The following is a 15,922-nucleotide window of genomic DNA, read 5'->3' as shown; positions in this document are numbered from 1 at the left end:
ACTCTCCTTTCTCTCTTCTTTCAGTATTTTTTCACTCTCCTTTCACTCTTCTTTCAGTATTTTTTCACTCTCCTTTCACTCTTCTCTCACTCTTCTCTCACTCTTCTTTCACTCTTCTTTCACTCTTCTTTCACACTTCTTTCATTCTTCTCTCACTCTTCTCTCACTCTTCTCTCACTCTTCTCTCACTCTTCTCTCACTCTTCTCTCACTCTTCCACATTCTGCAGCTCGCCTCTGATCACAATCTTTTAATTAAAAAGGACATCTTTGGTGCGGCACATTTCCCTTTGACGAGCCAAACGTGGTGAGCCAGCTGCCATCTGCCGCCACAGCGCTGCCACTGTGGCCTCATCCCCTGCAAGCTGTGGGAGACTAGTGCCAGACGAGAGGAGGAGGAGGAGGGGAGAGGAGGAGGGGAGGAGGAGGAGGGGAGGAGGGAGGAGAGAGGAACGAGGAGGGAGAGGAGGAGAGGTGAAGGAAGGTGAGACGAGGGAGAGAAGAACACACGAGAGGGAATAGGAGAGGAGGAGACGAGAGAAGCGTCGAGAGAGGAAAGAGAGGAGGGGGGAGAGAGGGGAGGAGAGAGGGCAGGAGGGAGGGAAGAGGAGGAGAGGTGAAGGAAGGTGAGAGGAGAGAGAGAAGAAAATAGGAGATGAAGTACAAGAGGAGACAAGAGAGAAGAGATGAGAGAGGGGCGAGGAGGAAGGAGTGATGGGAGGGGAGAGGAGGAGAGGTGAAGGAAGTTGAGAAGAGAGAGAAGAAGACACGAGATGGGAATAGGAGACTAAGGAGAGGAGGAGACAAGAGAGAAGAGTTAAAAGAGGAGAGCGGAGCAAAGAGGGGGGGGACGAGAGAGGAACGAGGAGGAAGAAGAGGAGAGGTGAAGGAAGGTGAGAGGAGAAGACATGGGAATAGGAGAGGAGGAGATAAGAGGGAAGAGTTGAGAGGGGAGAGAGAGAAGAAAGAGGAACAAGGAGGGGAGAGAGGGGAGACGAGAGGGGAGGGGAGGAGAAGGCAGGAGAAAGGAGAGGGGAGAGATGAGGAGAGGTGAAGGAAGGTAAGAGGAGAGAGAGAAGAAGACAGGAGAGGAATTAGGAGAGGAAACCTGGGAGGAGATTAAAGGAAAGAGATGAGAAGGAGGAGAGACAACGGAGAGGGCGGGGAGGAGAGGGGAGAGAGACGAAGACTAAACCAGGAGAGGGAATAGAAGAAGAAGCACAGGAGGAGACCAAAGCGAAGAGATGAGAAGGTGGAGAGAGAGCGGAGCAAGAGGGGGAGAGAGAGAAGAAAGGGGAGAGAGGGAAGAAGACCAAGACAGGAATGGGGAATAGGAGACGAAACACAGGAGGAGATAAGAGGGAAGAGTTGAGAGAGAGGAGAGCGAGGGGGAAGGGGCAAGAGAGGATGTGAGAGGAGACGGAGAGGAGATATAAGAGGAGAGGAAAGAGAGAAGAGAGAGGGAAGGTGAGAGCAAAGACAAGAGCAGAGAAGAGACGGGTGAGGGAGAGGAGGAAAGAGGGGAGAGGGAACAAGGTGAGAGACGGGCAAGAGAGAAGAAGAGAACATAAAGAGGAGAGGGGAGGGAAACAGTATAAACGTAGAGGAGGAATGGGAGAGAGGAGAGAAAATGGAGAGAGGGAGTAAAGATACGGACAGGAGGATATACAGCAGACGCCAGGAGGGAGCGGTGGAGAGACAGACCGGCTTTGGGAGCGTTGTGCGTCTGGTGCTTGTTTCTGGAGTGGACGGTGCTGAGAAACAGAGCTGCTCCACAGTCTGATGGAGGAGGTCAGCTGATCTGCCCCGAGCCGCGTCCAAAGTCTCCTCTCTACAACTTTTGTTCACTGTATGAATCTGCAGAGACAATTTTCTCCATGTACTTTTTCATTAGTTTCATCAGTCAAGTGAGAGAATGAGCGGTGCAATTTCTACTTCACTTTCACTCCTCCTTTTCTTTTACATCATCTAACTTTCAATTTGACCCGGGCTGTACCTGACCTTACCTATAATCAAATATAAATTCACTCTCCCTGTGTCCAAACGTCGTCTCACAGCTTCAACTTCAACAATTTTATATTCTGAAAGCAATTACTAAGCACAGATGCATAATATTCCACAGCTTTAAACATCCGTCTTGGATTTATTTCATTAAAGATGTTTTTTTCGTGTTCACAAAACCCTTGTACAAAAAAACCCAAAAACATACATTCTTACTGTGCGCTGGGACGCTTCTCCACAGATCTGATCTAGAACTTGGCCTGAGGTTTTCTGAGATCAGCACCAGAGGATGTTCCAAGGTCCAAGGTCAAAAACTGGAGGGGCTTTTGCTGTAGCTGGTCCCAGACTCTGGATCTTTTCCTCTGTGTATTAGAACAGTCCAGACTTTAAACATTTTTAAATCTCATTTGTCTGCACTTTACTTTTAACACGAGCTGAGTGGGACTATGCTATTGTATTGTTTTTATGTGTTTTCTGCCTTCACTAGTGTTTGGGCTTTACAGACACTGAACAGTTTCTCTAATAAACACCAGGAAATCTCTTCTGTTTGGACATTTACTGGAGCAGATTATAAAACTGTAACATACAAAGAAATACATTTATATTATAATCATGCTTTTATACTCCTGAACAAACATTATGCAGAGCTACAAAAAAACAACATAATATAATATATGCACAACATTAGCTTAAAGTTAGCGACAAGTAATGGAAACGTGTGTTAAACTGTTGATTAGCATCATGCTAACATGAATGGAAAATCCCATAGACATGCTAGCGCTATTAGCGTCTTCTATTTTAGCGCGGATAAACCCTGTAAATCAACTTAAAGTGCCTCAAATGAGTTTATAGAGCGAGCTAACATGGTATAACCTCACAATACTCACAGACAGATGTTTGCACGAGGACAAATGACAGTTTACAGGCCTTAAACTGTGAAAAATGACTGAACTGTTAAAAAGTGCAACGTGACAGCTACGGTGGCTCTGAGTGGACAAAACACATTAACTCAAAACAGAAACATCTTTATCCACTGGGGCCGAACAACAATGTGTTTTTGCGTGTTTTCTTTTATAAGATTGCACTTTATATACATTATACACAAGTTTGAGCAGATGTGGTGTTTTTAAATGTGCTGTAGAAATAAACTTGACTTGACTAATGCCATACTGAGAAACATTCTAGGCAGAGCGATAACTCTCTATGGAGGCATGTAAGTGCTGACTGTCCACCAGTAAACGTAACCTGATAACATTACATTACACTTAAAGATTTGCAGTTTTGTATCCCCTTTAAAAGCGCACACACTCGACAGACCCATTACTACAGTTGTGAAATATTCTGCCCATGTCTGAACGTCTGAAGAATGCAGTGAGGTGAGTGCATAAATCAAAGAAAAGAATAAAGCTAAAGACCATTATATCGTTATGAGACTGGTAGTAATTAGAGCTTGTCCCACGCAGCAGCCATAAAACTCTCACTTTGAGCCAGCGCTCGGACTCAAGGTAAATGTTGTTGAGAAAAACCCCGGAGCTGGAGCCATTTGACAGACAGAGGAAACGAGTCTATAATGAGATCAACATGACACGACTATGAGCCATCAGGAAGAGCAAATCTCTCCACACAAACTACCCTTTAAACAGCCTGACTCAATCCCAGCATGCACCGGGGCGCCTCTCCGAGTGATGAGTGCTCTCAATATCATCAACTTTAAACCCATTCAGAAGGTTTAAATCTCTGTAATGTACGGCGGACTTTAATGTGAGCTGTGTTTTAAGTACCACTGGATTACTCTTAATGGTCATCATGAACGCTAATCCAAAGATATTGTCTAATCCCGGAAACGGTTCGGTACGAGTCAAAGAAGGGTGTTTTTACGGAGAGATGCTGTATATTCTGAGTTGTTACGTGACCATAAACTGTTTATATATAAATGTACACGGCTAAACCCACTAGACGCCGCTTCCAACCACGTCGACTCTGGCTCTAATTCACTTTCTATTGAAAAACTGTGGCTCTTCTCTCCTTAACTGCCGCTGACGGACTCGTGGCTCGTCATTTCGCTCTTTCCTAACAACATGTGAACATTAAAAACAGACTAATTAGCTGCTTCTTTTCCCTGAGGTCGAGTGGGCGTTAAGGGGCGTTAAGGGGCGTTAACCTTCACCAGCTTCACTCCGGATTGGCTCTCGTGGTCAGAAGTCAAACGTTACGGTCGACATCGCGCTCCCTAGGTCCAGTACTTTATACAGTCTACGTACGTGACAGCGCCGCGGCTTATTATAGAAGTAATTATGAGCGTTGCGTGATCGGAGCTGCCCCTTCTGCTTAAAATAAGATGGAAAATAGAGAGGACAGATGGGTAAAAGAGGTCGTGTCAACTTGACTTCATATGTGACTTGCTTATTCAGGTTTGCACGAGGCTCTGACACTTCCAGGGGCGGTGTTCAATATGCAATTTGATATGAATTATGTATCTGATATAAAAGTACCACCAACAGACTGCTATGGGTTCAACAGGAGCTGAAGTGCCATTTAAAGTCGTACTTCCTCTGCTAAGGAGGTTCTTCTTCACCTAGAGCTGCCGGAAGGGAACACCAAATTTTAATGAATGTTCAAATCCGTTACTACTTTTTTCCTTTTGATACGGCAGATTCGCTTGAGGCGCCGCTGTAGAAAGTTACTACAAAGTTACCGTCATGTGATATGGCTGCAGGGCTGTAGGGCTCGACGGAAAAGTGAAAGTGTTTTATTCTTGTCCGAGACCTGCGGAAAAGACATTTGTAATTTGAGTAAACACAAATATACAAATGATCGATTCAGACGTTTCTGTTCAAAATTCAGCTCAAATCTTTAGTAAAATCGCTGCATTTGAAGCTTAACTTTTTACTCTACATTTTTAAACTTCAATACTTTTGCTTAAGTAGATTTTTTCATGATACTTTTACTTTTACTAGAGTATTTCTTTGCTCTGGTATCTGTGTTTTTAGTAACAAAATGGAGCACTTCTTTCAGCTCTTCTTAAACGTAAAAAGCAGATTTAACCCATGATTTACATGTTCACTCGTCTTTGCGTGAACTTTTGGGTCAGATACACAGAGTTACGTTATCGTTTTGAAAGTTTTTCCACGCCCCTTTTCGACCGGGACGAATCTTTAGTCCAACGAGAGTTTATTTTGTCACCGAGAGCCCAGCTGTACGAAAGAACTCAAGCAGAAGAAAGCTTTGTCTACTTCACTCTATCCAAATGAAATACATTTTGTACGACGCGTGATTGTGCGGAAATCAAACTGACAAGTAAATTGGTGATGCAGGACTCAGAGTAAGTCCTAAAAAAGACTTTGAATGTGGAGTTGTAGCCGCCGTGGAAGGACAAACCCCTGAAGTGCTCCAATAACTGTTGCCTGCCAGCTGGGCACAGTCCATTTGCGTTGGAAATACAGTCTCTGATTGCACCGCGCTCCCCAACAGCTCCTCAATGGGGAACAGTGCTACGATTCTCTTATTAGCCTCTGCCCGCTCAGCAAAAACATTTAAATGCTCCGTCAAGAAATCACAAAACGGATTTAAAGAGACACTGCAAATGGTTCTGTTAAAATATATGTAGTGTGTCAGTGTTGCTGTTTCAAAATGCTTTTTCTCATAACTGCGGCTGCACTGGCGTTAAAGTCTGTGGTCCAGAGCCGAGAGTCTTAAAATAACAAAGCAAATTATAATGTATGAAGATAAATGTTCTGTTCACCCTCCAGGAGACAAAACGCAATAACGAAGGAGACGGCCCAGCGCTGTACGGAGCGATGTTTCTACAGTTACTCTGGTTTGGAACAGGAGCTAAAGGCGTTTGTGCAGCGGCAGGAAATCAGGGAATCATGTTGTTTATCGTTATTATTACAGTTTATGGTTTATTTTATGTGACGGACAGTGACGCTTTTCAAATTTCTTACACCTGGTTGATACTGATTTATTTTATCTACATTTTAATACACTGCCCAGCCAAAAATTAAGTCTCCACCTGGATTTAACCTCCTGAGACCTGGTGTCCTCATCTGTGGACAACACATTTTGGGTTTTTTAGGCCACAGTGCGAATTTTTAACAGCAACAAGAACATGAGTTTAGAATATTCATTTTTTTATTTTATTTTATTTTATTTTTTGTTTTATTTTCTTTATTTGTTTATTTATTTTGGGTATTTTTTATTGTATTTTAATTAATGTATTTATTACTATTTATTTATTTATTTATTTATTTATTTATTTATTTTTCATTTTGTTTTTTACACAGAATGTTTGTGTTTAAACTCTTAATAGTTTTTGCAAATAAAGTCTTGCAAGAGCTTGGGTCTCAGGAGGTTAACTTTGCGAATAGGTCCGAGGACATAGGTACGAGTCAGGTCTAGGTTCAGGAGAATGAGGTCAGCTGACACCTGAATATACGGAATGACCAGGTTATTCCATCAGTGGATTTTTGGGCATTTTCCAAGACGACAATGTCAGGATTCATCAGGCCAAACCAAATATCAGAGTGTGTGACCTTTTTTTTGGACAGATTGTGTAAATATGACTTTGCCCGGAGTGTATTGTGATAAAACTCTGAGTCAGTTTCATGCCACTTCGCCAAATAACATGTCAGATCTGCGCAGAGGCGACCCACTCACTTATAGAAATGGTAAACGGTTATATTTTTGTACATCGCTTTTCCACCTTCAAGTCTCTCAAAGCGTCACACACACGTTCACACACCAATGTTCACAGACACGGGGAGCGACGGGGCGTGGAGTGTTTTGCCCAAGGACACAACAACAGCATTCAATGATGTTCATGTCAAGAGCGGGATTCGAGCTGCTAATGTTCAGATCAGTGGACAAACGCTCTACCAACTGAGCCACTATCACACCATTAAATGCAGGTTTTTCGATGTGTCTCGCTATTTCGTGTTTTTTTATTTTATTTTTTTCACAATTGTACATGATTTTTTACAGAGTATGAACGTGCATTGTGTCGTGCGTCCTGATTGGCTGTTGGACTGTAGACCATTGTGTCGTGCGTCCTGATTGGCTGTTGGACTGTAGACCATTGTGTCGTGCGTCCTGATTGGCTGTTGGACTGTAGACCATTGTGTCGTGCGTCCTGATTGGCTGTTGGACTGTAGACCATTGTGTCGTGCGTCCTGATTGGCTGTTGGACTGTAGACCATTGTGTCGTGCGTCCTGATTGGCTGTTGGACTGTAGACCATTGTGTCGTGCGTCCTGATTGGCTGTTGGACTGTAGACCATTGTGTCGTGCGTCCTGATTGGCTGTCGGACTGTAGACCATTGTGTCGTGCGTCCTGATTGGCTGTTGGACTGTAGACCATTGTGTCGTGCGTCCTGATTGGCTGTTGGACTGTAGACCATTGTCCATCAGTCTCCTCCGTGCCGTGTCTCCTGTCCAGTACAGAATGTGTTCAGACAAATTTACATAAACGTTGGATCTCAGTGTGACTCTGAAGTGCTGTACGTTTGCGATTTGTTTTCTCCCCGACAAAACCCACAATGTCGATGAAACGTTCTGCACCGACAAAGACGCCTACGAAGGTTTGAACTTTGAGAGAGTTTAAACGAGAGAGAAATGTGAGAAAATGTTAACGCCTGTGTGAGAAAAGTGTATAAAGTGTGTGGTGAGGGGTTTTACAGACAAAAACAGAGAGAATAATGTAAAAAATAAAGCTGATACTTCGCGGATTTCACCAGAAACCAGTGTAATGCCATATTGTGGGACATTCCATGACAAACACTGACGCAGAGCAGGTTTAAGTCCCACCATTTACTCACTATGAACTGGATCAAAACGTAAATATGTCCATAATTGTGGCGGCAAAGGCAGTAAAATGATTTCTTGTATTATAAACGACTTCGCTCTGTCGTTCGTTGGGCGGTTTTCGGGTTTGACAGACGACTCGTGGGTCAAGGTCGGGCGTCGCGTCGTACGACTTTACACCTCTCCTCCTCCGCAGCTCATTTTCCTGACAGGCCGCGGCGTTCCCTGCATTACCGCCCCGCTCCATTATTTATGACGGATCGGGAGCGTGGGATTTGATCTGGAGCGATGGAGGTGCCTTCGGACCCGTTTCACTGTGGCTTGGCAGATGTATAGAGGTACTCGGTTTAACTTTTCATCAAGCGGTGCAGCCGGTTTAAGAGACGCTGATAAACAATTGAAGAGGTCGGAGGCAGAGGAGCGCGGCGTACGGCGGTGGCGTCGGGGCTCACTACAGTACATCTCCACACCGTAATTACCAGAGGCCAGCTGTTTGTGAACACACAGAATATATCAAACAGGAGCAGGAGACTCGGCGCCAAAAGCCAAGACTCTGACAGATTTGGATTTTCAATTGAAAAAGTGTCTGTTTACTCCAGCGACAGCAAACATTTGTGACACCTCATTTAACAGCTTCTCGTGTTAATGGCGCTGATTATCATTTATCTGTGAATATAGACGTTCAAATAAGCAATTTACAAACTATCTGCTGCGACGAGGAATCACTTAATACTTAATGTGTCGTCGCTTCTGTTTTTGTTGCACTTTTTTGACAGACTGCACTTTTTAAATGCCACATAACGTATTTTCAGGACTAAAAGTGTCGCTTTTTTGTCCGAAGGTGCGACTTATACGTGAAATTATTTAAATCCAGTGGTCCCTCGTTCATTTTTGGAACGTAAAGTAGAAAGATTGGGGGTTTTTTTACAATTAGTATAGATATTTTAAGGCTGTAAAACCCCTCACCACACACTTTATACACTTTTTTTCTTCATTATTATGCTTTTTTTAAACTGGTGCGGCTTATACTCCGGAGAATACAGTATTTTCTTTGTATTCTCCTGGTTCATTTTGTTGTGTTTTTGTGTTTTCCTCGTGCTCAAATGTCAAACTTGATGCTCGATTCCAATTTTGACCAGTGACGCTAACAATAACTTAAGAAAAACACAAAATAATATAATTTCCCTTTACCGTGTGGTCTTATCCTGTTTTATTTGTTTGTCTGTAGTAAAAATACTTCATGAGTGTCCAGTTTTGACTCTAGTATTATGATCGATCAGTGTCCGGGTCGTTTTGTGTTTGTTCTGTGCTTCATATTTTAAATCCAAACAAAACTGAATGATCTTTAACTTCACTTTGCGTTTGCTGAAATAAATTATAAATAAATATCATATAAAAACAGGAATAACAGGAATAATAGTGCGGCTCTAGCGCGTCTCGTGTGCGGCTCTCGTGTGCGGCTCATGTTTGGCTCTCGTGTGCGGCTCTCGTGTGCGGCTCATGTTTGGCTCTCGTGCGGCTCGTGTTTGGCTCTCGTGCGGCTCATGTTTGGCTCTCGTGCATCTCGTGTGCGGCTCTCGTGTGGCTCATGTTTGGCTCTCGTGCGGCTCATGTTTGGCTCTCGTGCGGCTCATGTTTGGCTCTCGTGCGGCTCTCTCGTGCGTCTCGTGTGCGGCTCTCGTTTGGCTCTCGTGCGTCTCTTGTGTGGCTCTCGTGCGGCTCATGTTTGGCTCTCGTGTGTCTCTTGTGTGGCTCTCTTGTGTGGCTCTCGTGCGGCTCATGTTTGGCTCTCGTGCGGCTCTCGTGCATCTCGTGTGCGGCTCTCGTGCGGCTCTCTCGTGCGTCTCGTGTGCGGCTCATGTTTGGCTCTCGTGTGTCTCTTGTGCGGCTCTCGTGTGCGGCTCTCGTGTGCGGCTCTCGTTTGGCTCTCGTGCGGCTCGTGTGCTCATTCCGTGCATCATTAGTGTCCGTATAAAGGTTTGCATTAACACTCCCGCTCTGTGACGCACGGCTCATTAATTTTACACTTTTATTCTAAATAAATGATTCCTTGTGTCTGAGCTTTATCGGCGCCGACATGTTTCTCATTTTTCATAAGCTCACGCCCCCATCTGGCGAGTAAACACATTTGGTTACATCATTTAACAGTTGCGTAACTTTCAGTGTTTAACATGGATTTAAGAACTAAACTCCCATAATGCATTTCTAATCTTCAGTGTGGGCAAGTATTATAAACATATTTTCATTTGGAAAACATAAGCACGAAAAAGATTGAATTTGTAAATATCTGAGCGGCAGTGGCTCAGTCGGTAGAGCTCGGTTTGTCCATTGATCCAAGGTCAGTGGTTCAAATCCCTCAGGTTCAGTGTGTGTGTGTGTGTGGGTGTGGGGGTGTGTGTGTGTGGGTGTGTGTGTGTGTGTGTGTGTGTGTGTGTGTGATTCCTTCCTCTTGAGCCTTGACGGTGGAAAAGCGCAGTATAAAAACATGATATGACTCTGTGGACGACCTCTTTATCGTGTTTCTGCATTCACCCCACAGACATTCATAAAATATAGAGTCTGAGCAGAGAAACGCAACTGGTGTAAATAATTAGGGCTCAGTTCAATAGAACAGAATGTAAAGGAGCAAACGCACACACACACGCACACACACACACACGCACACACACACAGATTATTAAATATTTACTGCTCCAGTTGTGGCAAATAAACAGCCATTGGGGCAAAACAGACAAACTGTCACCAGGAAGTTTAGTGTCACTTTGTTTTTCTACAGTTTATGATTTTTCCAAATAAAATATAAATAAATAAATGAATAAATAAAATAAAAATAAATAAATAATAAAATAAATAAATAAATAAATAAATAATAATACATAAATAATAAAATACAAAAATAAATAAATAAAATAAAATTAATTAATTAAAAATAAATGATTAAATAAATAAAATAAGAGATCTGTGGCTGGGTGCCCACATTTACAGTAAGATTCATGTTTTAAAGTGTTTCCTGTAACAGAATAAATGGGACGTAGTTTAATAACATACTGTGGAACATTCTAAGCAAAGCAATAACATCTCCATGGAGACAAGCAGATGACGGGCTCTTCCAAAGAAAAGCTACATAATGGACCTTTAAACCGTGACATTAAAACAAGAGAATTAAAAAAGCACAACTTTAACCTTCCACAGAGTCACAACGTCGACCTCCAGAGTCAACACGAACCAAGAGCCACAGAAACTCCAACCTCCTCCACACTGCCACGCCGTCTCTCCTCCTCTCTCCTCCTCTCTCTGCTCCTCCTCTCTCTGCTCCTCTCTGCTCCTCTCTCCACCTCTGCTCCTCCTGTCTCTGCTCCTCTCTGCTCCTCCTCTGTCCAGCTCTCTGCCCCCTCTCCTTCTCTCTCTTTCCACTCCTCATTTCTCCTTTCCGTCTCTGCACTCCTCCTTCTCTCTCCACCCCTCTGTTCCCTCTCCTCTCCTCGTCTCTCCTCGTCTCTCCTTCTCTCTCCTCCGCCTGTCTCGTCTCCATGGGGGTCAGAGCCTTCATCCACTCTGCTCCCTCACCTCTTCTCTCTCTCTGCTCCTCCTTCCTCCTCCTCTCTCTCTCTCTCCTTTTCTCCTCCGTCTCCTCCTCTGCCTGTCTCATCTCCATGGGGGTCAGAGCCTTCTGCCGCTCTTTTCCCTCTCCTCCCCTCTCTCTCTCTGCTCCTCCTTCTTTCTCCTCCTCTACCTGTCTCGTTTCCATGGAGACCAGAGCCGTCAGCTGCTCTCCTCTCTCTGTCCGCTCCTCCTCTCTCCTCCTGTGTCCTCCTCTTTCTCCTCCTCCTCTCTCCTCCTCCTCTTTCTCCTCCTCCTCTCTCCTCCTCTTTCTCCTCCTCTCTCCTCCTCCTCTCTCCTCTCCATAACGAATCACACTTCAGTTTTGTGTTGCATCTTTTTCAAATATTTTCATGTTTTCCCCTCACTCTGTCTCTTGTCCTTGGGTGTTTTTAAATCCGTTTACACTTTAATGACACATATTTTTACTCTTTACCAAACTCCAGGCTGAGTCTCTCACCTTTGCCACGCGGTTGGCCACTTCTCTCCCGACCATGAGGCCCTGGACAAAGGTGCGAGCGGCGATGAAGGCCCTGGTCACCTGGGCTTTGAGTTTCCGCGGCGTATCTCCAAAGGGTTTGAGCTGGTCTGTGTATTTGCTCACACACTCCAGGTAGTCGTCTGTAAAGTGGTACTGCGAGTTGAGCAGCTGAAACATTCGCTCTAGGAGTTTGGACCAGAAGTCATTGAGCATCTCCTCCAGGTTGACGTTTCCGCCGGTGTAGTAGCGCTTTAGCTCCGTGAAAAGGTCCTGGAAGATCTCCGAGTTCTGAATGTACAGTTTCCCGTAGGTTTGCGTGAACATGCCGTTTAAGGACTTCTCCGAGGTGTCCAGCAGCTCCAGGAAAAACTCTACAGGGAGAAAGAAACGAGAAGCTTAGCCAAGTTTAGACTATTGTTGATTAAAAACTAATTAAAAATAAACACAAAAAAGTTTAATTAAGGCTTCACAGGTATCCATCTGGACTGATAACAATCCAGACTATTCTGAAAAATAACAAAAAAAAGATTGTTGTTGTCGTATTTATGTGATTTTTTTTCATTCTTCTTCCATTAAGATTAAGTTTGGTCTCAGATGGTATTAACTCTGGTGTTTTTTCTTAGATTTAAAGCTGACATATGTACTTTTTATATGTTCTATCACCACTCGATGCCACGTGCCACAGTCTGACACGGCGCCAGCTTTTATTTATTCATTTATTTGATTTGGGACAATCCAACAGACGCGATACAACATGATGTAAACACACAGGATTAGAGCCAAAGGAGCATTTACATCCTTTGTCCCGAGGGCTGGGGTCACAAAACGAACAAAATAAAAACCACACACGACTAATCACTGCACTGTTATTTGCACGTTCTGCTCATTATTTCATCCGTTTGCTTCATTCAGACATTTACATTTAAACCCACCCCCTTCATATTTGACCTAAACATGTAAATATGTCTCTATAGAACAGGTAAAGTCACATTTCCTCTACAGATGAAGCATGTTCAGTTTGACCGGAACCAGTTTTTCACGTGAGCTTTAAAGAACAGTACGGGACATTCTCTCAGGGTCGCACCTTTGGATACAATCTGACTAAAGGTGGTCCGTCTCTGGGGTCGGCTTTGGCCTCACAGAAGAAGAACAGAGAGCAAAAAAATGAAATAAACTTATGGAGATACATTTAACTTTGACAATCCCTAGTGTGAAAAAAAAAACAACACAAAAAAACACAAACTTTTGTTCATCCACAGTCTTGTATTTGATTTGATGTATTTGTGAGATTTTCCAGTGTTGTAACAGACTCTGTAGCGCCCCCAACCTCACTGTTAGCGTCACTACTTCCTGTTAGCGTCACTACTTCCTGTTAGCGTCACTACTTCCTGTTAGCGTCACTACTTCCTGTTAGCGTCACTACTTCCTGTTCAGTTTCATGTCAGCAGGTTTTTGCAGAGTCAGGCTAAAATGAATAAATATTTAAAGAAGAGGCAGTGGACAGGGAGCTGCAAATGGATTAGAGGTCAGAGGTCAGAGGTCAGGGGGTTAGGGTCAGACAGTGGACAGGGAGTTATGGGTGGACATCACTGACATGTTAAAAAACTACACAAATAAAATGAAAACTTCACCAGAGACACTTCTGTGTTTAGACAGAGACATGTTTGTGCGTCAGTGCTAACGCTAATGCTAATTTTGAGGCATAATAAATATAAAAACAACATCACAAACTGAAGTATTCTACATTTAAAGATATTTGGGTTGTCTTTATTTAAGTTAATTTGAAAAGGAATTTGTTTATTTTATATTTATGGTTTTAATAAAAGTCGTCTTAAGCTTCGAGACACAGCGCGCTCGCTAACTCGCTCGCCGCTGTGCCCAGCTGCTGCCGCTGTGCAAACAAATCATCCTCAATTATGAAAATAACTGACACATATTTGTATTATGTATGAACTAAACGCACTTATTAAGAGAACAAACTTTTTAAATCCCCGTGTTTGCTCGTACGCTAACAGCTCATAATGCTACGTCCAGGAGCTAGCCAAACGCTCTTGATTATGTGACGAAAGCCAGTCGAAAGCATTAATAATTGAGCAGTAGAAATAATGGGCCACATAGACTATGAATGATTAATGCAAAGGTTCTGATTGCACATTGAAACAAAATATTCATAAGTTTTGGACACGGACACAAAAGCAGAGCGTCATCATCTGGAGCTGCATCCTCCATTAGATCCATAACTGTTTATTTGCCCAGAGCCGGAGATGGGCCTTAATTCAATATTAGGTTACAGACTAAGAGCTTTGAATACTCTGAGTACACAATATTCAGATTTCAAATGTGCCTATTCTTTTAATAATATGGCAGCTCGGACAATAACGCAAAGATATTTATGTCACGATTAAGCAAAGGTTTAAAACGGATTTCAACAAACTTAAGACGAAAGAAGAAAATGACGTTTGTTGTTAATGTTTTAAGTAAATATCCATCTAAAGGTGCCACATCCACATTATCAGACATGTTATTACTGTATATAAATGTAAAATAAGTGATGATTTTCTGTGTTTAGTTCTATTTTTTGCCTCGTTTGCGTCGAAGATAAACGTAAATGTGTTTGTTGTTTTCAATCAGGAAATTACAGCTGCAAACATTAAGTTCAAAGTTCGAGAAGGAAACATAAAGATAACGCTTAAACTTTGCAATAAATTTGTAAGACAAACGTTCTGAGATCTGAAATGTTGTAACAGTAGTTTTTTTTTCTTTTTTTTCTTCATTACTACAGGATATTACATTCTCTCTCATTTTAGGTGCTGCCTCTGCTGGAAAAATCTCTTCATTAGGTGATTCGCAACGTTCTACTTTACATGTTAAACGCTCATTTCTCCAATAGAACAATTTACTTAACGTCTAACCAAATGCAGCAGTGTTTCTTTATTAGTGTCGAGCGTCTTTCTTCCATTATTCTGATCTCTGGGGTGAGAAGGAAACCAACAAAGAGAAAAGTGGAAAAGGCGTGTTATCTCGGGAGCGGCGCTGGAGCTTGGCTAATAGGATCCCATGTCTCCAGTTCACAAGCATAAATACTGAGGATCCGCTCTGCGTGCACTAAATGTCAACTCGTCTCCTCCATCTTTGTAAACAAGCACATTCAAATGGAGAGCGGCTTATTAATAAGGCATTCGCTCACGCCGTACGCCGCTATGATATTGTGGTTTGGTGACATTTTCTTGAATAGTTAGCGGCGGCAGAGGAACACGCCGGTCACAGTCAGCTCCCACAATGCAACTCTGCTCAGTGCTAATCTGAAGCATGTGGTGTGAGTAATGTGCTCACACGCAGCCCGGTGTCTGCACAGCGAGCTCGCCGCTGTTGCCGCCGTCGCCGCTGTCGCCACTGACGCCGCACCAGCAGCAAAAGTGAAGAAAAATCCAAAACAATATCGTGCACCGGTGTAAAAATACGAAGAAACAGACGCACACGTGATGAAAGTCCAGTCACGCTGACGGAACGCACGCTTTAAAGGGGTATTCTGTACATTTTCTGCTCGTTTCTATGGAGATGGTGTTGGTTTGTTCGCCGCGGAGACAAGTTATAAGCCGGATCTGTGGGGAGGTGACTGCGCCATAAGTACAAATGCGTTTATTTTCAAGTTAAAAACACAAAACGACTGAATAAACGCACCACAGAACATCCCAGGCAAAGAAATATCACCATGGAAACAAGCGCCAGGCACATCCCCAACCAGAAATGTTACATAATCCACATTTAATGATAATTTAATGGCATTATTTTGTTGTTATGATGTTGTTTCAGAGTGAGAACAGATGAAAACGTGTCTCCTGATCAAATTTGGTGAAACATTCTAAACAAACTAATAAACATGAAGTGTAAGTCCAGTATTGAAACAGATTTAACCTCGTACGCAGATAAAACCGTAAACACGTGGACCTGCAGCGTCTTTATCGGCGTCGTTAAGTCCGTCTCAAACAAACGCTGCGTTCACTCCAGATCGGTGTCAGTCCAGATGTTGCCAGTTGGACTCGG

General features: G+C 43.2%; 1 protein-coding gene across 1 annotated transcript in view; it reads right to left on the bottom strand.

Annotated features, from left to right (window-relative positions):
- gpc6a (glypican 6a) overlaps positions 1-15,922 on the bottom strand; it is a 201,763-nt gene that overhangs the window by 81,401 nt on the left and 104,440 nt on the right. The window contains exon 3 of the mRNA XM_055230406.1: positions 11,858-12,249. Within this exon, the coding sequence (XP_055086381.1) occupies positions 11,858-12,249 (392 nt within the window). The remainder of the gene's footprint in view (positions 1-11,857; positions 12,250-15,922) is intronic.

Source organism: Periophthalmus magnuspinnatus, chromosome 3 (assembly GCF_009829125.3).
Source record: "Periophthalmus magnuspinnatus isolate fPerMag1 chromosome 3, fPerMag1.2.pri, whole genome shotgun sequence".
Taxonomy (NCBI): domain Eukaryota; kingdom Metazoa; phylum Chordata; class Actinopteri; order Gobiiformes; family Gobiidae; genus Periophthalmus; species Periophthalmus magnuspinnatus.
The sequence above is the reverse complement of the archived record's forward strand: the minus strand, read 5'-3'. Positions and strand labels throughout refer to the sequence as shown.